A 15,708-nucleotide genomic window follows, 5' to 3' on the forward strand; every position below is an offset into this window, starting at 1 on the left:
CCATCATAGTATGGTAAGATGTATGTAAGGGATAATCAACGACACGCCATGCGTTTATAGGAAAATACTGCACGTTCGAAAAAAGAAACTACTTCATAGCCGTGCGTATATAAGATAATGTATGTTCCAAATAACGCATCACATAGGAAATTTGACCAAGCAGTGGTAGAACAATGTTTCTGGTACCAGTTCACTTTCCCTCTGATCAGCAGTGGTGATATGAAAGGATGAGAGTGTGAGTTTGACCTCATGACGGAGTGTTACAGTACAGAGCCAAGGTGCTGAGTGTTCTTTTCTGACCTCTTACACTGGGTGGACACTGAGTGAGGAGAAACACAGCAGTGTCTCTTCCTATAGTGCTAGGCAGGGGATTGCCCACAGCAGCATATTGTGTATATACCTGCATCAAAAACAATACAGCCAAGCAACCATTGAGGGCAAAAAATAGCACTAACCGAGCAGTCTTCGATAGGATTTCACTCGATTGCTCTTCCTTCATCCTTAAACTACCCGGATGTTTGTCACAGTAAATTGAAATTGAATTTTGAGAACTGAATTTGAATTGCGAGAACTGAACATGAGCATATAAAAAGAGTTGAATTTTCATTTTATTTAGATTCCTGTTACAAACTAATAAATTCAATTTCAAATGATACTATTCAGATTCAGTTTTTCAATGCAATGATTCAAATTAAAAAATATAATTTCAAATTATACTATTCAAATTCAGTTTCTGGTGGCACATATATCAGCCCATAGATGTACCTGTATATCCATATAGGCACCCTCTAGTCACATATAGGGATTTCTATTAACCCATGCGGCTCCAAACTATTTTGAACATTGAAAGGATAAAATAATTCGAGAGGTGGTATCAAATAAAATCATGTGAAGGTGGCTGCATATAATAAATAGTAACAGATGTTACATCATTCAAGACACAATCAGTGGCATTTCTGGAGGTTTGTGTTCATATCTTACACACTTTTGCAGTGTATGTGCCAACAGTGACATGCTGTCTTCAGGGGGCAAAATCGTAATCAGTTGATAATGCAATCGCCAGTTTGGTTGCAACAGTTTGATAAAAGTTGTACTCAGATGTTTTGTTGACATTTGCCTTATAACCCAAGGGTAATAGGCTATTTTATTTCTTGTCACAAGAGGAGGGTTAACCTCTATTGCTCTAATAAACATTTTAATTGAAACTGTGAATTTCTCCTTTGGCATTTCAATTGGGATTATGTCATTATTTTCAAACTTCTTTGATCTACACGAGTGGAACCACTTATCAGCAGTTGTTTTTCACAGCAGTTTGAATGCTGTGTTTTATATATGCATGCAGCCCAGTGACAGTTCAGTGACCAAATGTGAGAATGCAGGATTTATTCATTATAGTTGCAATTACTCCACCACATTTCTGTCATGCAAGTAGGCCTAAAATGTTAGAAAGGATCAAGTATGAAGAAAAGGATAAGCAGTTTACCTGTAAAAAATGTGTAGGCCTATGTTACTGTACATAAACAAGGTCCTGTGTCCCATAACTGTAGGGGTCAGAGACCTTTTACAGAATATCTTCTGACAAAATAAACTCTGAGTTGTGTACAGTAGTTTGAGGACAGGACCTGCTCAGTGTCTGTTGAAATGGTCAGACCTAAAATAAATAATACCACTGACTTTTCATAATGTATCTTAATAGAGCTACTTTCTTGATGGCAAAATAGGCATCACTGAATGGCTATTTGTGAATATGCTGAAAGGAAAAAAGTTATGCAATCATTGGTTTACTTCAGACACCCAACACTGCAAACTGGCAAGTTCAATGGAAAGAGTTAATTCTTTCCAGGCCCTAACGAATCTGTCTCTAAAAAAAGTGATCTTTTCTGGGTGGACACGTGTTCCTTGTACTATAATGCATTTAGACAAATTATGCACATGAAACAATTAATGTATGTCAGAGGATAACTTGTGCCAAAGCTGCATTAAAGACTTGAATGTTGCCTTATCACACCCTTTCTTTTATAACATTAAATATGTTTCCCTCCCTTGTTTTGATTAATTGTTCAGACGTTTCATCCTAAAGTTGAAAGGCAAGGGAGGCACGCTACAGATTTCTGCAAGGCACGCTTAATCACAGAGGAGAAACCACAAGGCAGTCTCAGTGCCTCAGAAAAAAAGCTGTTTCCATTTTGTAGCGTCTTGTGGCGACAGTTTCACCACGGTTTTGTTGCAACATGTTTTCTCCAATTGTTATTTATAGTAACCTAGGCTGTATCAATGTTTTAAGCACATCAAGATAGCTCTGAGTAAATGTTGTGACAATGCTGTCCCGAGTCTCTTCATCAGCAAGTGATTTGTGACAGTTCTGTCCTGAGTCTCATAATCAGCAAACACAACTCGAAACAATAAAGAAATAAAAGCTAACCCAACTTTAGAGTATTTTTTCCGAAACACTCAAGAACAAACACTTTACCACATGTCAACAACCTACTGAGATATATATATATATATACATGAATTTGTTATTGTCCTTATTTCACAACAAAAATACACTAAAAATAGGAAGCTTGGCTGTTAAATTCTAGGACATGAAACATAAGCACTGGTAATGCTGCTATGTCAATATACAGTAACATACTGTAGGTCAGGGGTATTCAATTAAAATTCAAAGAGGTCCAGTAACTAAAATGTCCTCCCGGCAAAGGTCCGAATCTTAAATTGTCACTGAAAATAGTGTAGGCCACCCTGAAGTTAATAAAATCAATAACGCATGTACATTTCTAGGCCTATTTAATTTATTGTTACATTTCAAGTGTTTTCAAAGTAATATGCTTGTAACATACCAAAAAGTCTTAACTTGAATGGTACTTGAATGCAAAACAATACTGTAGGCTAGTTGTCTTTAGGCTACTAGGCCTACATTTCAAGAAAGACAGACAACAGACACTGAATTTATTCTGAATGGAATAAATATAAAGTGCAAAATAACTTTGAGCAGCCTGAACTTAGGGCCTATTTCAAGCAGCCTAGGCCTAATGTAAAACATTCCGAATCTTTTGAATAAAATAAAAGTGGATCTTTAAGAAAAGAAAAAAAGACCTTTGCATACTGCGTTCTAGTATCCTCTGCTAATAGTTCAGATGTTCTTGAATCTTGTTGTTGAAGCTGACAATGGGATCTGTAAAGTTTCTGCAGCCGCATTAAGCACTCATTCACAGCTGCTGTCCCATCGCTAAATGCTCTCTTGTGTTGCATCAAAATCCACGCAATCTTTAACGAACACTAATTTGCCTGTACATGCATGCGTGATCACACGAGTAGACCTGTCATAGTGTGCTTTCAATTTGATAATTAGGCCTATTATCCTACCTCCGCCGAGGAAAGTAATGTTTTCATCGGGGTTTGCGTTTGTTTGTCTGTTTGTTAGCTCTCGGAGTGCTGTTCAAGTTTTACTTGCCCTCACTGCGGACTTCTGCGTGTACCTTTCCTCTAACGACCCGTGTTTGATCTCAGTGACGCACGCTAACGTCGCCACAGTTTCACAGCGCATATTTACAGCAACACGAACGTATTGGTCCGTCCGTCCATTCATCTTTAAAAGTTCGGTTTTCACCATCATTTTTGAGCAAGCCATTTTCTCTCATCTCCTCTCTCTCCCGCTAGGCCTATTCTCTGTTGCTGAAAGGTAAACAATCGAGTTGATTGGCTTGGCTACGGACGATGCTCTTTGATAATATTAGGCCGACAATTTCAACGGGTCCGGACAGCACCGTCACTGGGTCCGGACCCGGACCGCGGTCCGCCATTTGGTGATGCCTGCTGTAGGTAAAAGGAAAAGGTGTTCTAGCCATTTTAATAGCTAACAATCACCACACTACTATTTCATTCTGATACAAAAGCAGCTAAGGCACCCACTGAAAACAATAAACATTTGCTGTGAGCTGTGTTTTAATTGGATAGATGTGTGGTACTACGTTATAAAAGGATTGAACGAAAACATCTACACAGCCTTTACCACAGATATTCTCTCTGTGTGAGGATATTCTCACTTTACACACAGCTTCCCCTTCATGCAAATGTCCTTCTCCAAAGAGGGAACCCATGCCAGCAAGGATGTTAACTCATTCAGCCCATGTTTGCATCCTTACATGGTTGAGTAATAGTTGAAATCAGTGTGTTAGGACTTCTCCCATCACATGCTTGTCTTACTCAAAACCTGAGGGTGAATTCATATCAATTCAAGACTGACCACCGAGAATTTCAATATTGTGAATATTAAATAGTTTGGTGGCATCATATTTCCTCACTTTGATTGTCCTTTTTAAGCAATAAGCCCCGAGAGGCAACCCTCAGCTTTAGCACAAGTTAACCCTCTCAAGGGGCGTATTTATGAAACAGCTACCACATATAGGAGGACATTAAGAAATGATACAAAATATACAAATAATCATGAAATTAAAAAGCTACAAATCTACAAATGTCCATTCTTCCACAGAGTCCCCATAGAATAGTTCCACCCCTAGTAGATTCTTATCGGAATTGTTGCTCAGCAACTGTCTAGGCGCATTTACAGAATGAAATGCTGTCTCAGCCGTGCTACATTGGGAAAATATACAATGCATCGAATGTATTTCAACCAATCATAATCAAGGACCGGAACTGTCCACTTTATAACAGGCTTTAGATGTTCTAGAGTTAGAATGGGACCATGTGGTCCTTTGTGCTAACCTGCAAGAGGAGCTACACACCTGCTTAGTCCTGATGCCTTCTATTAACCGCCGTGCGCACCTATTCCTAAGCTCTCTTATGCCTGGACACAAGATTCTGGTGTAATGCTGCCCTTGGAGAGACCATGCATGTTGCTCATGCCCACTGTCACAGATCCTTGTTGAGTCTCAGTATCCTGTTCTGGATGTGTTGCAGCAGGATGGTCCCTCGCTGCTGAATGGTGCGGATGATGGGTCTCAGGCCCTCTGCTCCTCCTCTGCTCTCCCACAGCTCCCGGTCCGCAGACAGAGACCTCAGGAGCATGCTCTCCAGACAGCCTGACCGCAGGATGCTCACAGCTCGCTCAGGGAACCTACCGGTGGAAGTGCAGCAAACATTACTCTGGAGCTCCTTGTCATCATGTTATGTAATGGCATTGCTTTGAAGGAACTTTGTTTTGAAAGCTATACCAAACGCAACGATCAATATTAAAACACAATTCAAAGGTGGCTATAGTGGGATGATCTGTAATCTGCAATCATCAAGATCCACTTGGCCATTGCACTTACTCGTCAATGCCCTCCACTAATCGAAAGTTGAGGTTGTCATGAGGGTGATGCGGCCGACCTGCATTGTCTATAAACACCAGCCTGGAGGGATCAGCCCTCCTCACCTACAACAAAGAGGGAAGGAAGGAATTACAGAATTTGCCTCTTTTCTCCTTTATATTGTTAGCGAATGCTACTCCTGATGTACTGTACTGTACAAGGACCACTCTGTCATACAATCTTTACGGCTGTCAGGGCCTGAGGGTTCCTGAGGGTGAATTAAAATATATGACTGCAGGGAGGAAATGGACGTAAATCATCACATAGCTGACAGACTGAGCTCTTTGCTCTTGGAGTCGGACATCTTAAGCCCAAGTAAAACGCTTCTGTTGGAAAGGTTTCCTGCGCAAATGAACAACAGTTTGAAAAATGAACAGACTGTTATTATATACAATCAAATGTCCAGAAGGTCCCAGGCTGAAGTGGATCATCTGTTGAAATGTTAGGATTTCAGTGAAAGTTTGTAGTCTTGCAGTAGACATGAAGTAATTCTCTACAGCCTTTCAGCTACTTAAGTAGTAGCTGTGGATGAGAGCAGTCTGGAGCTGTTTCAGTGGCATGGAGGCCCAACCCAAATCCCCATTCGGGACACTAGTGCTTAGCTTAAGTGACACTGATAACATGTATTATGGACACTTTTCTCTTTAACCCCTAGGACCTGAACATTAAACAGAAGACAGACTGATGCTAATTTTAGAACCCCAGTGCATTGTCACAGTACTGTGTTCACAATCACACAATAACTCAATGCAGGGGAGAAGCCACCAGCTCCATCACAAGAACAGCGCTTTGTCTTGTTTTGCTTGCTGTGTGTACCTAGAGGCATAGATTTAAAGAAGAGCATAAATACAGGAATGATTTTACACTTGCCAGGATATGTACAAGAAGAAGGTCATTGGGGCTTTTGCATTTAACATGCAACAGGTTCTCCAGGCAGATATCCGAGGGGTCTGGTCTGAATCCACAGCAATAGCGGTCCAAGCGGTCATTCACCTGGAAAAAACACACACATGTGCATACTCCCTCAATCAGCAATTACCATCAGCACATGCCAGATGAGGCTCTGTTACAGCCTGTATAAACATGTCCATTTTGACATTTGAGTTTATGAGTTTATGGTCTCAGCACTGGAACGTCAACATTGATGACTAAGTTGATGCAAATCTATGTGCAATAACTTGTCATTCAAATAATCTTACGTACAAATTTGAACTTCATTCATGACATTCCTTTTCCACAATATTTTATGATAATGCAAAGATTAAAATGTTAAAATCCACCCTATACATTCTTTCTTTGCACAGAAAATGTGTGTGCATTGCACTGTTGTAAAGATGGCTTCAGGCATCAGCCGACCTGTTATCTCAGGTGTTAAATGGATAGTCAAGGACGCATTGTTCACATGTTCAAAGGCCCATTTGGCAAGGTCTCCAAATCAATAGAGTGCTAGTGGGTCAGGGCCATGTTACAGCGACTGACCAATAGTCACAGTATAGAATATCAGCTCAGCTACTCCATTATTAAAAGCCCAACACTCACACTACTCATGCTTACACCACATCCACTCCAATGAAAACTGAACAAGAATTTGTTAAATGCAAACATAAAACCATGCGCTCAGTTAGACTTTTCACAAAGTCAATTGAAAGTAAATTACAAACACCATTTCAGAATAATTACAGTATTAAGCAGTAATAAACAGAACAACATGTACTGTACAATTTTCCTACATCTCCATCATGATCAATTTCCCCTGTTCTCAGACTTTAGACTTCTGTCTGCAATTAGCCCTTTTCACGTGATGTCAGACGAAGCGTTGCTGGGTATCCTCCGGCATGTCCAGCCGCCAAATACTACAGAAGAAGAAGAAGAAGTATTCATGGGTTTCATCAGGTCCCTTTCCACAGGTGTATACAATCAAGCACCTTGATTATCAATGCAGACTGCATGGTGCTTGATTGTATACACCTGTGGAAAGGGACCTGATGAAACCCATGAATACTTCTTCTTCTTCTTCTGTAGTATTTGGCGGCTGGACATGCCGGAGGATACCCAGCATCGCTTCGTCTGACATCACCGTGAAAACCTTCCACAACATACGGTTGTTGCAACCATTATACCCTTGTTGTGTTTAGGATAGATTTAGAAATGGAAGAGATGATACTTGCCAACTTACCTGCAGCAAGAAGTCGAAGAGTGCCAGGCGGCCCCATTCGGAGTGCTGTACTCCCACACACGGGGTGGCATTCAGGGACACTCTGGCCCCACACCGGCTCTGCAGCACCTTCTGGTACAGTGGCCAGGAGAGGGAGAAGGAGTTCTGGTCATTGTCAACCTCCGCCAGGTGTTGAATGTCCGGGTCCCACCACACTACTGGTCTGGCGTTGCCACTGATATACCTGTAGGGCAGCAGCTTGCTTTTGAAGTTCCTGAGCACCGAGGGAAGGCTTCTGTTCAGTTCAAGCACCCTGTCCAGATGAAAAGCCAGCACCTCAAACCAATCGCTGGGCCGCTTGATTAGAGCACATGATCCCGACTGACAGTGCTGACGGTGGTCCAGCACGGCCTCGGCCTCGGCCTCTGCCTCTCCAGCCCCCAGGCCAACCTGAAGCACCTGCCCGTGTCCTGGCACCCTGGCCTTGCTGAGGACCACCCCACCAGAGAGGAAGGCCATCTTCCTCACATCACCTGCACTTAGCCAGGGAAGGGACTCAGGTGTGGTCTCGTTCCATTTGCCAACAGATATCTGGCACAGATCCGACTTCTCTCCTCGCATCCGGTCTCTCGGTATGCTCTCTTTTCCGGCGAAAGAGTGTGACCTCCTCTTCCAGAAGCTGTCAGGTTTTCGCTCATGTGCAGTCTCTTCTCCAGAGACCTCTCTGACCGTCTGCTGGGTCATCTCTGCCTCTCCCACCGCCACACTCGCATGGCCACCTCCATCCCGGATGCATTTCTGCTGACATAGCCTTGTGCTGTTAGAGCTGTTGAGCGTTTTTGCAGCCTGGGAGGTGACTGGCGCTTTTACGGAATGTGATAGTGGCTGTTTGAAGGGGATAGCACTGCTTCCACTGAACAGCTTGTTCTCTAACAGGTTTGAGTGAAGGGAAAGAGTTTTCCCCCTGTTTGAGAGCTTTTCTTTGGCCCTAGCTGGCGCTAACTCTTTTCTATGCTTGAGTTTAATGAAATAATCCAAATGTATTTCATTAGCAATATTTTTGATTACACCAACATCTCTGTGTTTTTGGTGATGAGTCAGAAGTTTGTGCCTATTGTTCTCTACGCTGTTGAGTTTCCAGGCCCCACTGTGCCCATTGAGGGGTGGCGGGAGATCCAGCAGAGTGCTTGGGGTTCCCGCAGGAAGCCTCTTGCTGGTGCTCCCTTTCAGGTCCCGTGGGGGAAGCCTCATTGTCTCCTTGGGAAGAAGAGGAATGGTGTTGATCAAGACCACAGACAGGGTGAAGAGAGCCAAGAAAGTCACCACAGACCGTCTCTTCACACAGATCTTCATGAGTGATCTCAGAGCCTGTGGGAGAACAGAGAAAACCAATGAGTTGAAATCATTAAAAGTTGATTTTGAATCTGAATTCATGACACTGACTTTATGAAGCAACATCATGAAAAATGTATATGAGTGCCCCTTGGAGTCAATACTCAATGCTAATAGTGCTAAGACAGTATCCAGTCAGTCAAAAACAACTAAAAGGGTCACAATCCTACCTGATCGGCTGAGGCGGTGTTATGCTTTAAATTAGATAATGACCTCTAGTGCCACTACAACTACAACTATCTAGTATACCACATTTACAGCACTCAGTTTATGATAAGGACATGGAACAGTTTGAGTGTAGATATGACATGAGATTTTTACAAGTTACGGGGCAAAATCTCTAAATATAGATTTAACACTGAGAGGGATATAAAAAGAAAAGTCAAAACAGATAGAATGTGATTAACATAAATTTGTCCTATTTTGAGCAAGTACAATGATTTGAAAGATGTGCTGTGTGTATGTTGGTGGAACAAAAACTAAAATGTGCAGAGTCTGATCAACGGAGTGTGGTAGTCAGCTTACATTGGGTGGAATGTCTCAGATCCATGGGATCTTTTGCTTGTGGCTGGCTGCTTTATGACTTTTCCAGATACTGCCTGTGAAAGGCGTTCATTATCCTCCACGCAAAGAATGTCATGCCTGCAGTCGAGACCGACCCGGGATTCACGAGTGCTGCACTACGACCTGCCCGGTCGCAGGTTATGGCCCACACCACAGGGGCTGCTGCCTATGCAAACCCAGGGCATAGGAGCTATTCCACAATCATCTGAGTTCTATTCTAATCTAAATGACCACACAGCAGATTACTCACTTACTGGTGCGTAGTGGTCAGTTGAAATACATTCAGAGAGGCTAACTATGTCCACTTTATATGACAATGGTCAAGTATTTAGCAGTCCCTGTGCCTGTGGGTCTGTCAACATAAGCAGAGAGAGAGAGAGAGAGAGAGAGAGAGAGAGAGAGAGAGAGAGAGAGAGAGAGAGAGAGAGAGAATACAGTCTTCTGCAATACTGTCACAGAAAAAAAATAATGTTTTTACTATTATAAAAGGAAATGTGTCTGGTAATGTTATGTAGGCTTCACAATCAACAGCCACACAAGGTGTGTGTATAATACAAGGGAACATATTGGCATTCCCATTCTCAGATTGGGACAGTACTTTCCTGAATAGCATGGTGATGAGTGAAGAGAGGGAGTTTCAGCAGCCAATCATCATGAGCAGCCCAGGAAACGGAGCTGAGCACATTTTTGCAGTGCCCTGCCTGCCCGGGACAGCCAAATGAGTTCCAGCTGGGAATGATACCCGGCAACGACAGCAACAGACAAACGGCTGGCCACTATGGTAGATCAGGTCCACCTAATAAGCCCTGAGTCTGATCATGTGCATTCACAGAAAAGGAGAGGGGCAAGACAAGGAGGTGACCGACACAGTACAGAAACAGTACCGAACCTGTGAAGCAGCGGTCAGAGGAAATGTGCTATGACCTCTTTATCTCACTTCAGGCTTGTGGAAATGTCCTTATATGGATTGTAAATATGATAGATACTCAGTTATGCCTTTGCTTACAGTTATCCCAGTTCAGTCTTGCTGACTGGCTAAGCGGACAGAGAGAACAAACACGAGGATAATATGAAACTTCAGAGTGTTTAAATAGGAACTTCCTGTCTGCTCTGCAAAGCTGTGATGTCTTGCCGCGAGCATTGTTCGTTGTCAGCCTTTTTATCCAAGCGCTAACATGTTAGTCAAACATCACTATAGCGTTTCTGACATGTTTTGGCAGGTGTGGACGATTACTAACAGTTTTCACAAGTGTATGAACTTTTTCAGGCAGGAGCACAGGTAAGTGTGGAGAATTGTGTGTTAGTGTGTGAGAAGTTAGAGTCGGAAGATAAGAGTTGGTGAGGCAGAGAGATTAAATGGAGTTGGAGGATGGGACCCAGTGTGTCTGCCTGTCCTTCATGTGCCATCAGCCCAGTGTCTTATGTCTCCCGCCATGACAGAGAGCTCACCATGTAACGGTGGGACAGCGTGCCATCTGCTGCAGTGAGTGCCCTAGTCCTGACGGAGACGCTGTGGGGTTTAGCGAGTCGCACTGAGGGATCATTTCTCACAATACAGATGTACAGTATGAGTCAATAGTGAGTGTTGCCATTACAAAATCTACAGCCAATAACCAATGAGAAGCAAGTGTTTAGAGGCAACACACACACACACACACCACAGACACATATAGAAAGTAGCCCTCAGGAGAGAAGAACTGACCTCACCAGAAGGAAAATGCTGTGTGTTATGGCTCCTGATGCAGTTGTCTTATCTCATGGCAGCAGAGATCACAGGGGCTGGACATTTACCTGACTGCTCTGCAGTTGCCAGATGACACAGCACTGACCAATCACTCACACAACTGTGATTCGGATGAGAGCTTCATAAAACTATTCTTATAAAAAAGAATTTTGACATTTTTGATTAATTGCTGCAGCCCTAATGTCACGGAAATAGTATTCGTCAAATACTTGACACTGATAAAGATGTAGACAACATTTAAATGGTAAATTACTTTGGCAATCATTCAGTACATCTGCTGCAGTGATTTGCTATATGCTGGGCCTTGAAGATGAAGCTATAAAATACTGATGGTTTTTCACTAAGACCACAGCAGACCAGGAAGCATGGAGATCATTATCATACAGCCTACATGAGGAAAGCGCATGCTGTGATGGGATTTCCTTGTGATGTAATGTAGGTCCTAGACTTCTTCTCAGAGAAAACCCTTATCTGTAACAGCGAAGATCAATAGTGGACTACTAATGTCACATGTTGACTATGTTGACTAATGTTGACTGTCTTTTGAACATATGGGTGCACTGAGTGCATAATCCTGCAGCGGAGTGTAAACGCCAGCACAGGGCAGGTTGTAGAGGGCTGATAGGCACTGCAGTGTGCTGGAGAGGGTGCTCCTCCTGGGATCTGCTCCTCACATTCCTGTGTCTCCTCAGGAACCTCCACTTGTTTGGACTACTTTACTCTCTCTCTCTCTCTCTCTCCCGCTCTCTCTCTCTCTCTCTCCCTCCCGCTCTCTCTCTCTCTCCTGCTCTCTCTCTCCCTTTCTCTCTTTCTCTCTCTCTCTCTCTCTCTCTCTCACACACACATACACCTCCTGCAGAACTCAATACACTCACATGTTCTGGACACAGAACAAACTGCTCTGTTTCTGATAAGTGTGCACATAGCTTGTTCAGTCCCAGATGACTGGAGTGGCGGTCGTCTTAGTTTTAGAAGTTTGCCAGGGCTCATTACAATTTCCTACATAAGTGGATTGAACATCCACAAGTCCATTCCACCATACCACATAACTCCACATAGTCAAGTCTGCATGCCAAATCGAACAGATCCTGCACTGCACAGTTAAGGTAGCAACTTTTTGTAAAATGGACAGAACTTCTCTAGGTGTAACAAAGCTGCTCCACAAACCTTGGCATCTTTTGACACGTAAAATTGAAAATGACCGATATTCATAACCTTCTGTTAATCTACGGCCACTCTCCAAATCTTTTGTTGATGTCTGATGCCTTTTAACCAGCGCTCCCCTCTATCTTCAAATAGCTATCAGCATGCTATCAAATTAATATGTAAATATGAAGAAAAATGAGAAGAAATCAATCAGTCATGTTTAATGTACATAAAACATTATTACATATAACATTTTTTGCAAATTTGAAGTCATTACATTTTTATATCAAAAGAACAATCAGAAGAATATTTATTTGGCTCACTGCCCTTCTTAATTTTCCATACCTCATTTAGACGCCTAGGGTGTGGCTGAGATAGATCCTGGATAGTACTCAACATAGACACTTTCTTTTCTCCCTTCTACAGTAAAAAGAGATCCCACGATGCCTCTGTGGGAATAGGCTAGATCTTACGCGCGTGCAAGTGTTCAAAGCTAGTGTTTATGCATGCGCATTGGATGACAGGTTTGTTTACAAGTTTCTTATTGTACATCGTAGAACAATATATACATACACTTACCATGATATGACGACGCAACACTGAGGAACACTGGAGTCGTTAGGTGCAATTGCCGATCTAACATTTTTAATTTGTCTCATCTCACATGTGCTCGCTGCCACATCATCTCGATTCTTTCTCCATGAAAAGCGCGCACTAGAAGCCCTGCAGCAGCATTGTCCATCACTACACTAAAAGTATAGTTGCAATCTATGCTTTCCTTGCATTGCTTTAATCAAAACAGCCCATTTGAATGAAGATGCTGTAGCATGGGTCATGCTTAATCGTAGAGAAAATAAAACAATCGTATCGCCTGAAACGAGTCTAGATGTTAGCAGAGATTTAGATAGGCAGCCTTTTGTGAGTTTGCACACGTTTGACCGCAAAGTTATCTCAACTCTTCAAGTAACTAGTCAGGCAACTGTTCGTATGAAAGGTTACTTCGCAGTAAAAGCTCTCGGTATGACTCCAGCTAGAATAGGTTCTTAAAGGAATGCAGTGAAACTTGAGAACTGTCGGCCTGGTTTCCAGAAACGTGAAAAAAAAAAAAAAAAAAAAAAACATGGCAAAAAAAGGCTCATGAATTCTGTCCTCCACCTCCTGTAGTCTACGTGGTCATTGTATTGGGGAATAGGGCAGGGAATATTCATAAGAAATGTATAAATATCATGGCAGGCTAATTGTGAAAGATAGCCTACGTCTACATCAGCTATAACAACGTAAATCTACCATCTACAGTAGCCTAATTGAGCTATTGAAAAAATGAGTTTACATTATCATGTAGACTAACTGTTATAAAAACCAGCTAGCGTTTATAATATCGACAACTAATAGACGAAAACGCAGCTGATGTGAGGTAAAAACAACATCAACAACAAAAAACAAACACACGCGGCTTAGGACAGACAGTAAAATAGGTAAGATGAATATTGGTTGCTTGCCCATGTCCATAGCACACTATAGTAGGGTGTCTGAAGTTAACTGGTCACTCAAAAACTGTTACATGAATTTAAAGATGCTGCAAGAGATGAATGCTTACTTACCAACTACAGTAGCCTATGTGTCCATAAAACCCAATATAGCCTTGGCCTACTGTGTAAGCAAAAGTTGATACAATTCTGAGCAGCATAATATACTGTTTGAAGTGTAATTAATAGGTGATGCCTAATTACAGGGTTTATGTTTACTGTAGGGTAGGCTGTCCCAGTTCTGCAGATTTCAATCTCTGTGCTCCAATAAACAGGAGAGTAGGCTAGTACTGGATACAATATAGTCAAAGTATTGGTGCAAGTTGCTGCTAGCTGCACTTAATCACATCTAAGGATGTAATTAGCTTATTTCCCCCTGCATTCATATCATGCTTGCACACACACAGTCATCAGAAAACAGGAGTCTGCGAAAGTCTGAGTAGGCACAGACTGGGTAATTGGTGTGAGACCACTCTCCCATTCCATGTAGAGTATTAAGAGTTCATAGTCTGTACCAAGTTTCATCATAGTGCAATTTCATAAAAGCCTACACGGTATCGTAGAAGCAATGCTGCCCTCACCTGCCCGTGTCCAGTATTACTGTTCTGCGCAATATCATATCATTCTGTATTTCCAGTCATTCCTTGCCGTCCGTTTTCTTTTTATTATGGAGACTTGCACATTTCTTTGCAAATGAATGGAAAGAAACATGAGCAGGCCACTAAAGCTTCTCTTAATGTTGTTCATATGCCTTGGCTTGCACGTTGTCATTTGTCTGAGGAAGGGCAGGGTGTCCCCAAACGTCACATGTGAATAAGAAGAAAAAGTTTATTGGAGCTCTAGTGTGCGGACTTTTTTTTGTCATTTTTACTGTTGCTTTTTGAGTCCAGCACCTACGTTTTAACATTCAGTTTTGCGCACCCTCTTCTACATTAAGTGATAGGATTGTTGCCCTTTTATTTATCGGTTTAATCTCTAGTAGAAAAAAAACATAGGTACAATCTTAGGTCTAGTAATAGCATTATTTTAACTACTACTAAGCACTTTTATCTCACTTAATGAGTTTAAATGTGTCACTGTAATTGCATATAGGCTACTTTTATTGTCTCTTGTTTTTCTGTCTGTGGCTTCTTATATTGCTTGTTTTATGATGTCTTGGTTGTTATATGTTATATTTTGTTTGTCGTTTTGTATTGCCCTTCTTTGCCAGGCACCATTAAAAATAGATAAATGAATAACATGAGGGAAATTGGAAGGTGTTTCACTTTGGAAAATGTTGCGAGATGGCAGAGGCAGTAAATGTGTCCTTTCATAGCTGGGCTATGTCAACACCAAAGGTTCTGTAAATGACTATAACAAATTGATTTATTAATTTACAATAACTAGTGATGCTAACTGGCGCTCCTGTGGCTAAAGAAGGCTGCGTTGTGTTCTGTCACTGGTGAGCTCACACAGCATCTTGGAGCTAATCATTGCCAGAGGCACAGGTTGGTCCTAAAGATTTGCATAAACAGAGCATCCACTTTTGGAGGAACATTATGGAAACATTGTAAATTGTTAGGCTACTGAATATACCAGTTCTTAAAAATGTTTCAAATGTCTAAAAACGTTTTTAAAAATCATTTTTGGCAACCCCCAGTTTAAGAACTGCTGTCCTTATCCTGACTTATCATTAATAGGAAAACTATCCATGTGCCAACCTGATAATGAGTTGTACTTCTGGTAACTTTGATCAGTCTTGCTGTTCCAATGGTTCACCATGGCCTTTTTAATCAGCTTGCATTACCTTTTATTATTCCTGGCCTTCAAATATGATTTAAAATTGCTGACAACCTGAAGCGTACATGCTCAACAGAAATTTCCAATCAT

The 15,708-nt window shown here is 41.9% G+C and overlaps 1 protein-coding gene across 1 annotated transcript; it reads right to left on the reverse strand.

Moving 5' to 3' along the window:
* Positions 1 to 4,771: 4,771 nt before the first annotated feature.
* Positions 4,772 to 12,663, reverse strand: gask1a (golgi associated kinase 1A). The gene is made up of 7 exons (XM_062539799.1): positions 12,659 to 12,663; positions 10,873 to 10,933; positions 8,616 to 8,835; positions 7,489 to 8,396; positions 6,183 to 6,305; positions 5,274 to 5,377; positions 4,772 to 5,077 (listed from the first exon to the last, which is right to left on the reverse strand). The coding sequence occupies exons 1-7, from the start codon at positions 12,661 to 12,663 to the stop codon at positions 4,873 to 4,875; spliced, it is 1,626 nt and encodes a 541-aa protein (XP_062395783.1). The 3' UTR covers positions 4,772 to 4,872.
* Positions 12,664 to 15,708: the final 3,045 nt, after the last annotated feature.

This window comes from Sardina pilchardus, chromosome 6 (genome assembly GCF_963854185.1).
Source record: "Sardina pilchardus chromosome 6, fSarPil1.1, whole genome shotgun sequence".
NCBI lineage: Eukaryota > Metazoa > Chordata > Actinopteri > Clupeiformes > Clupeidae > Sardina > Sardina pilchardus.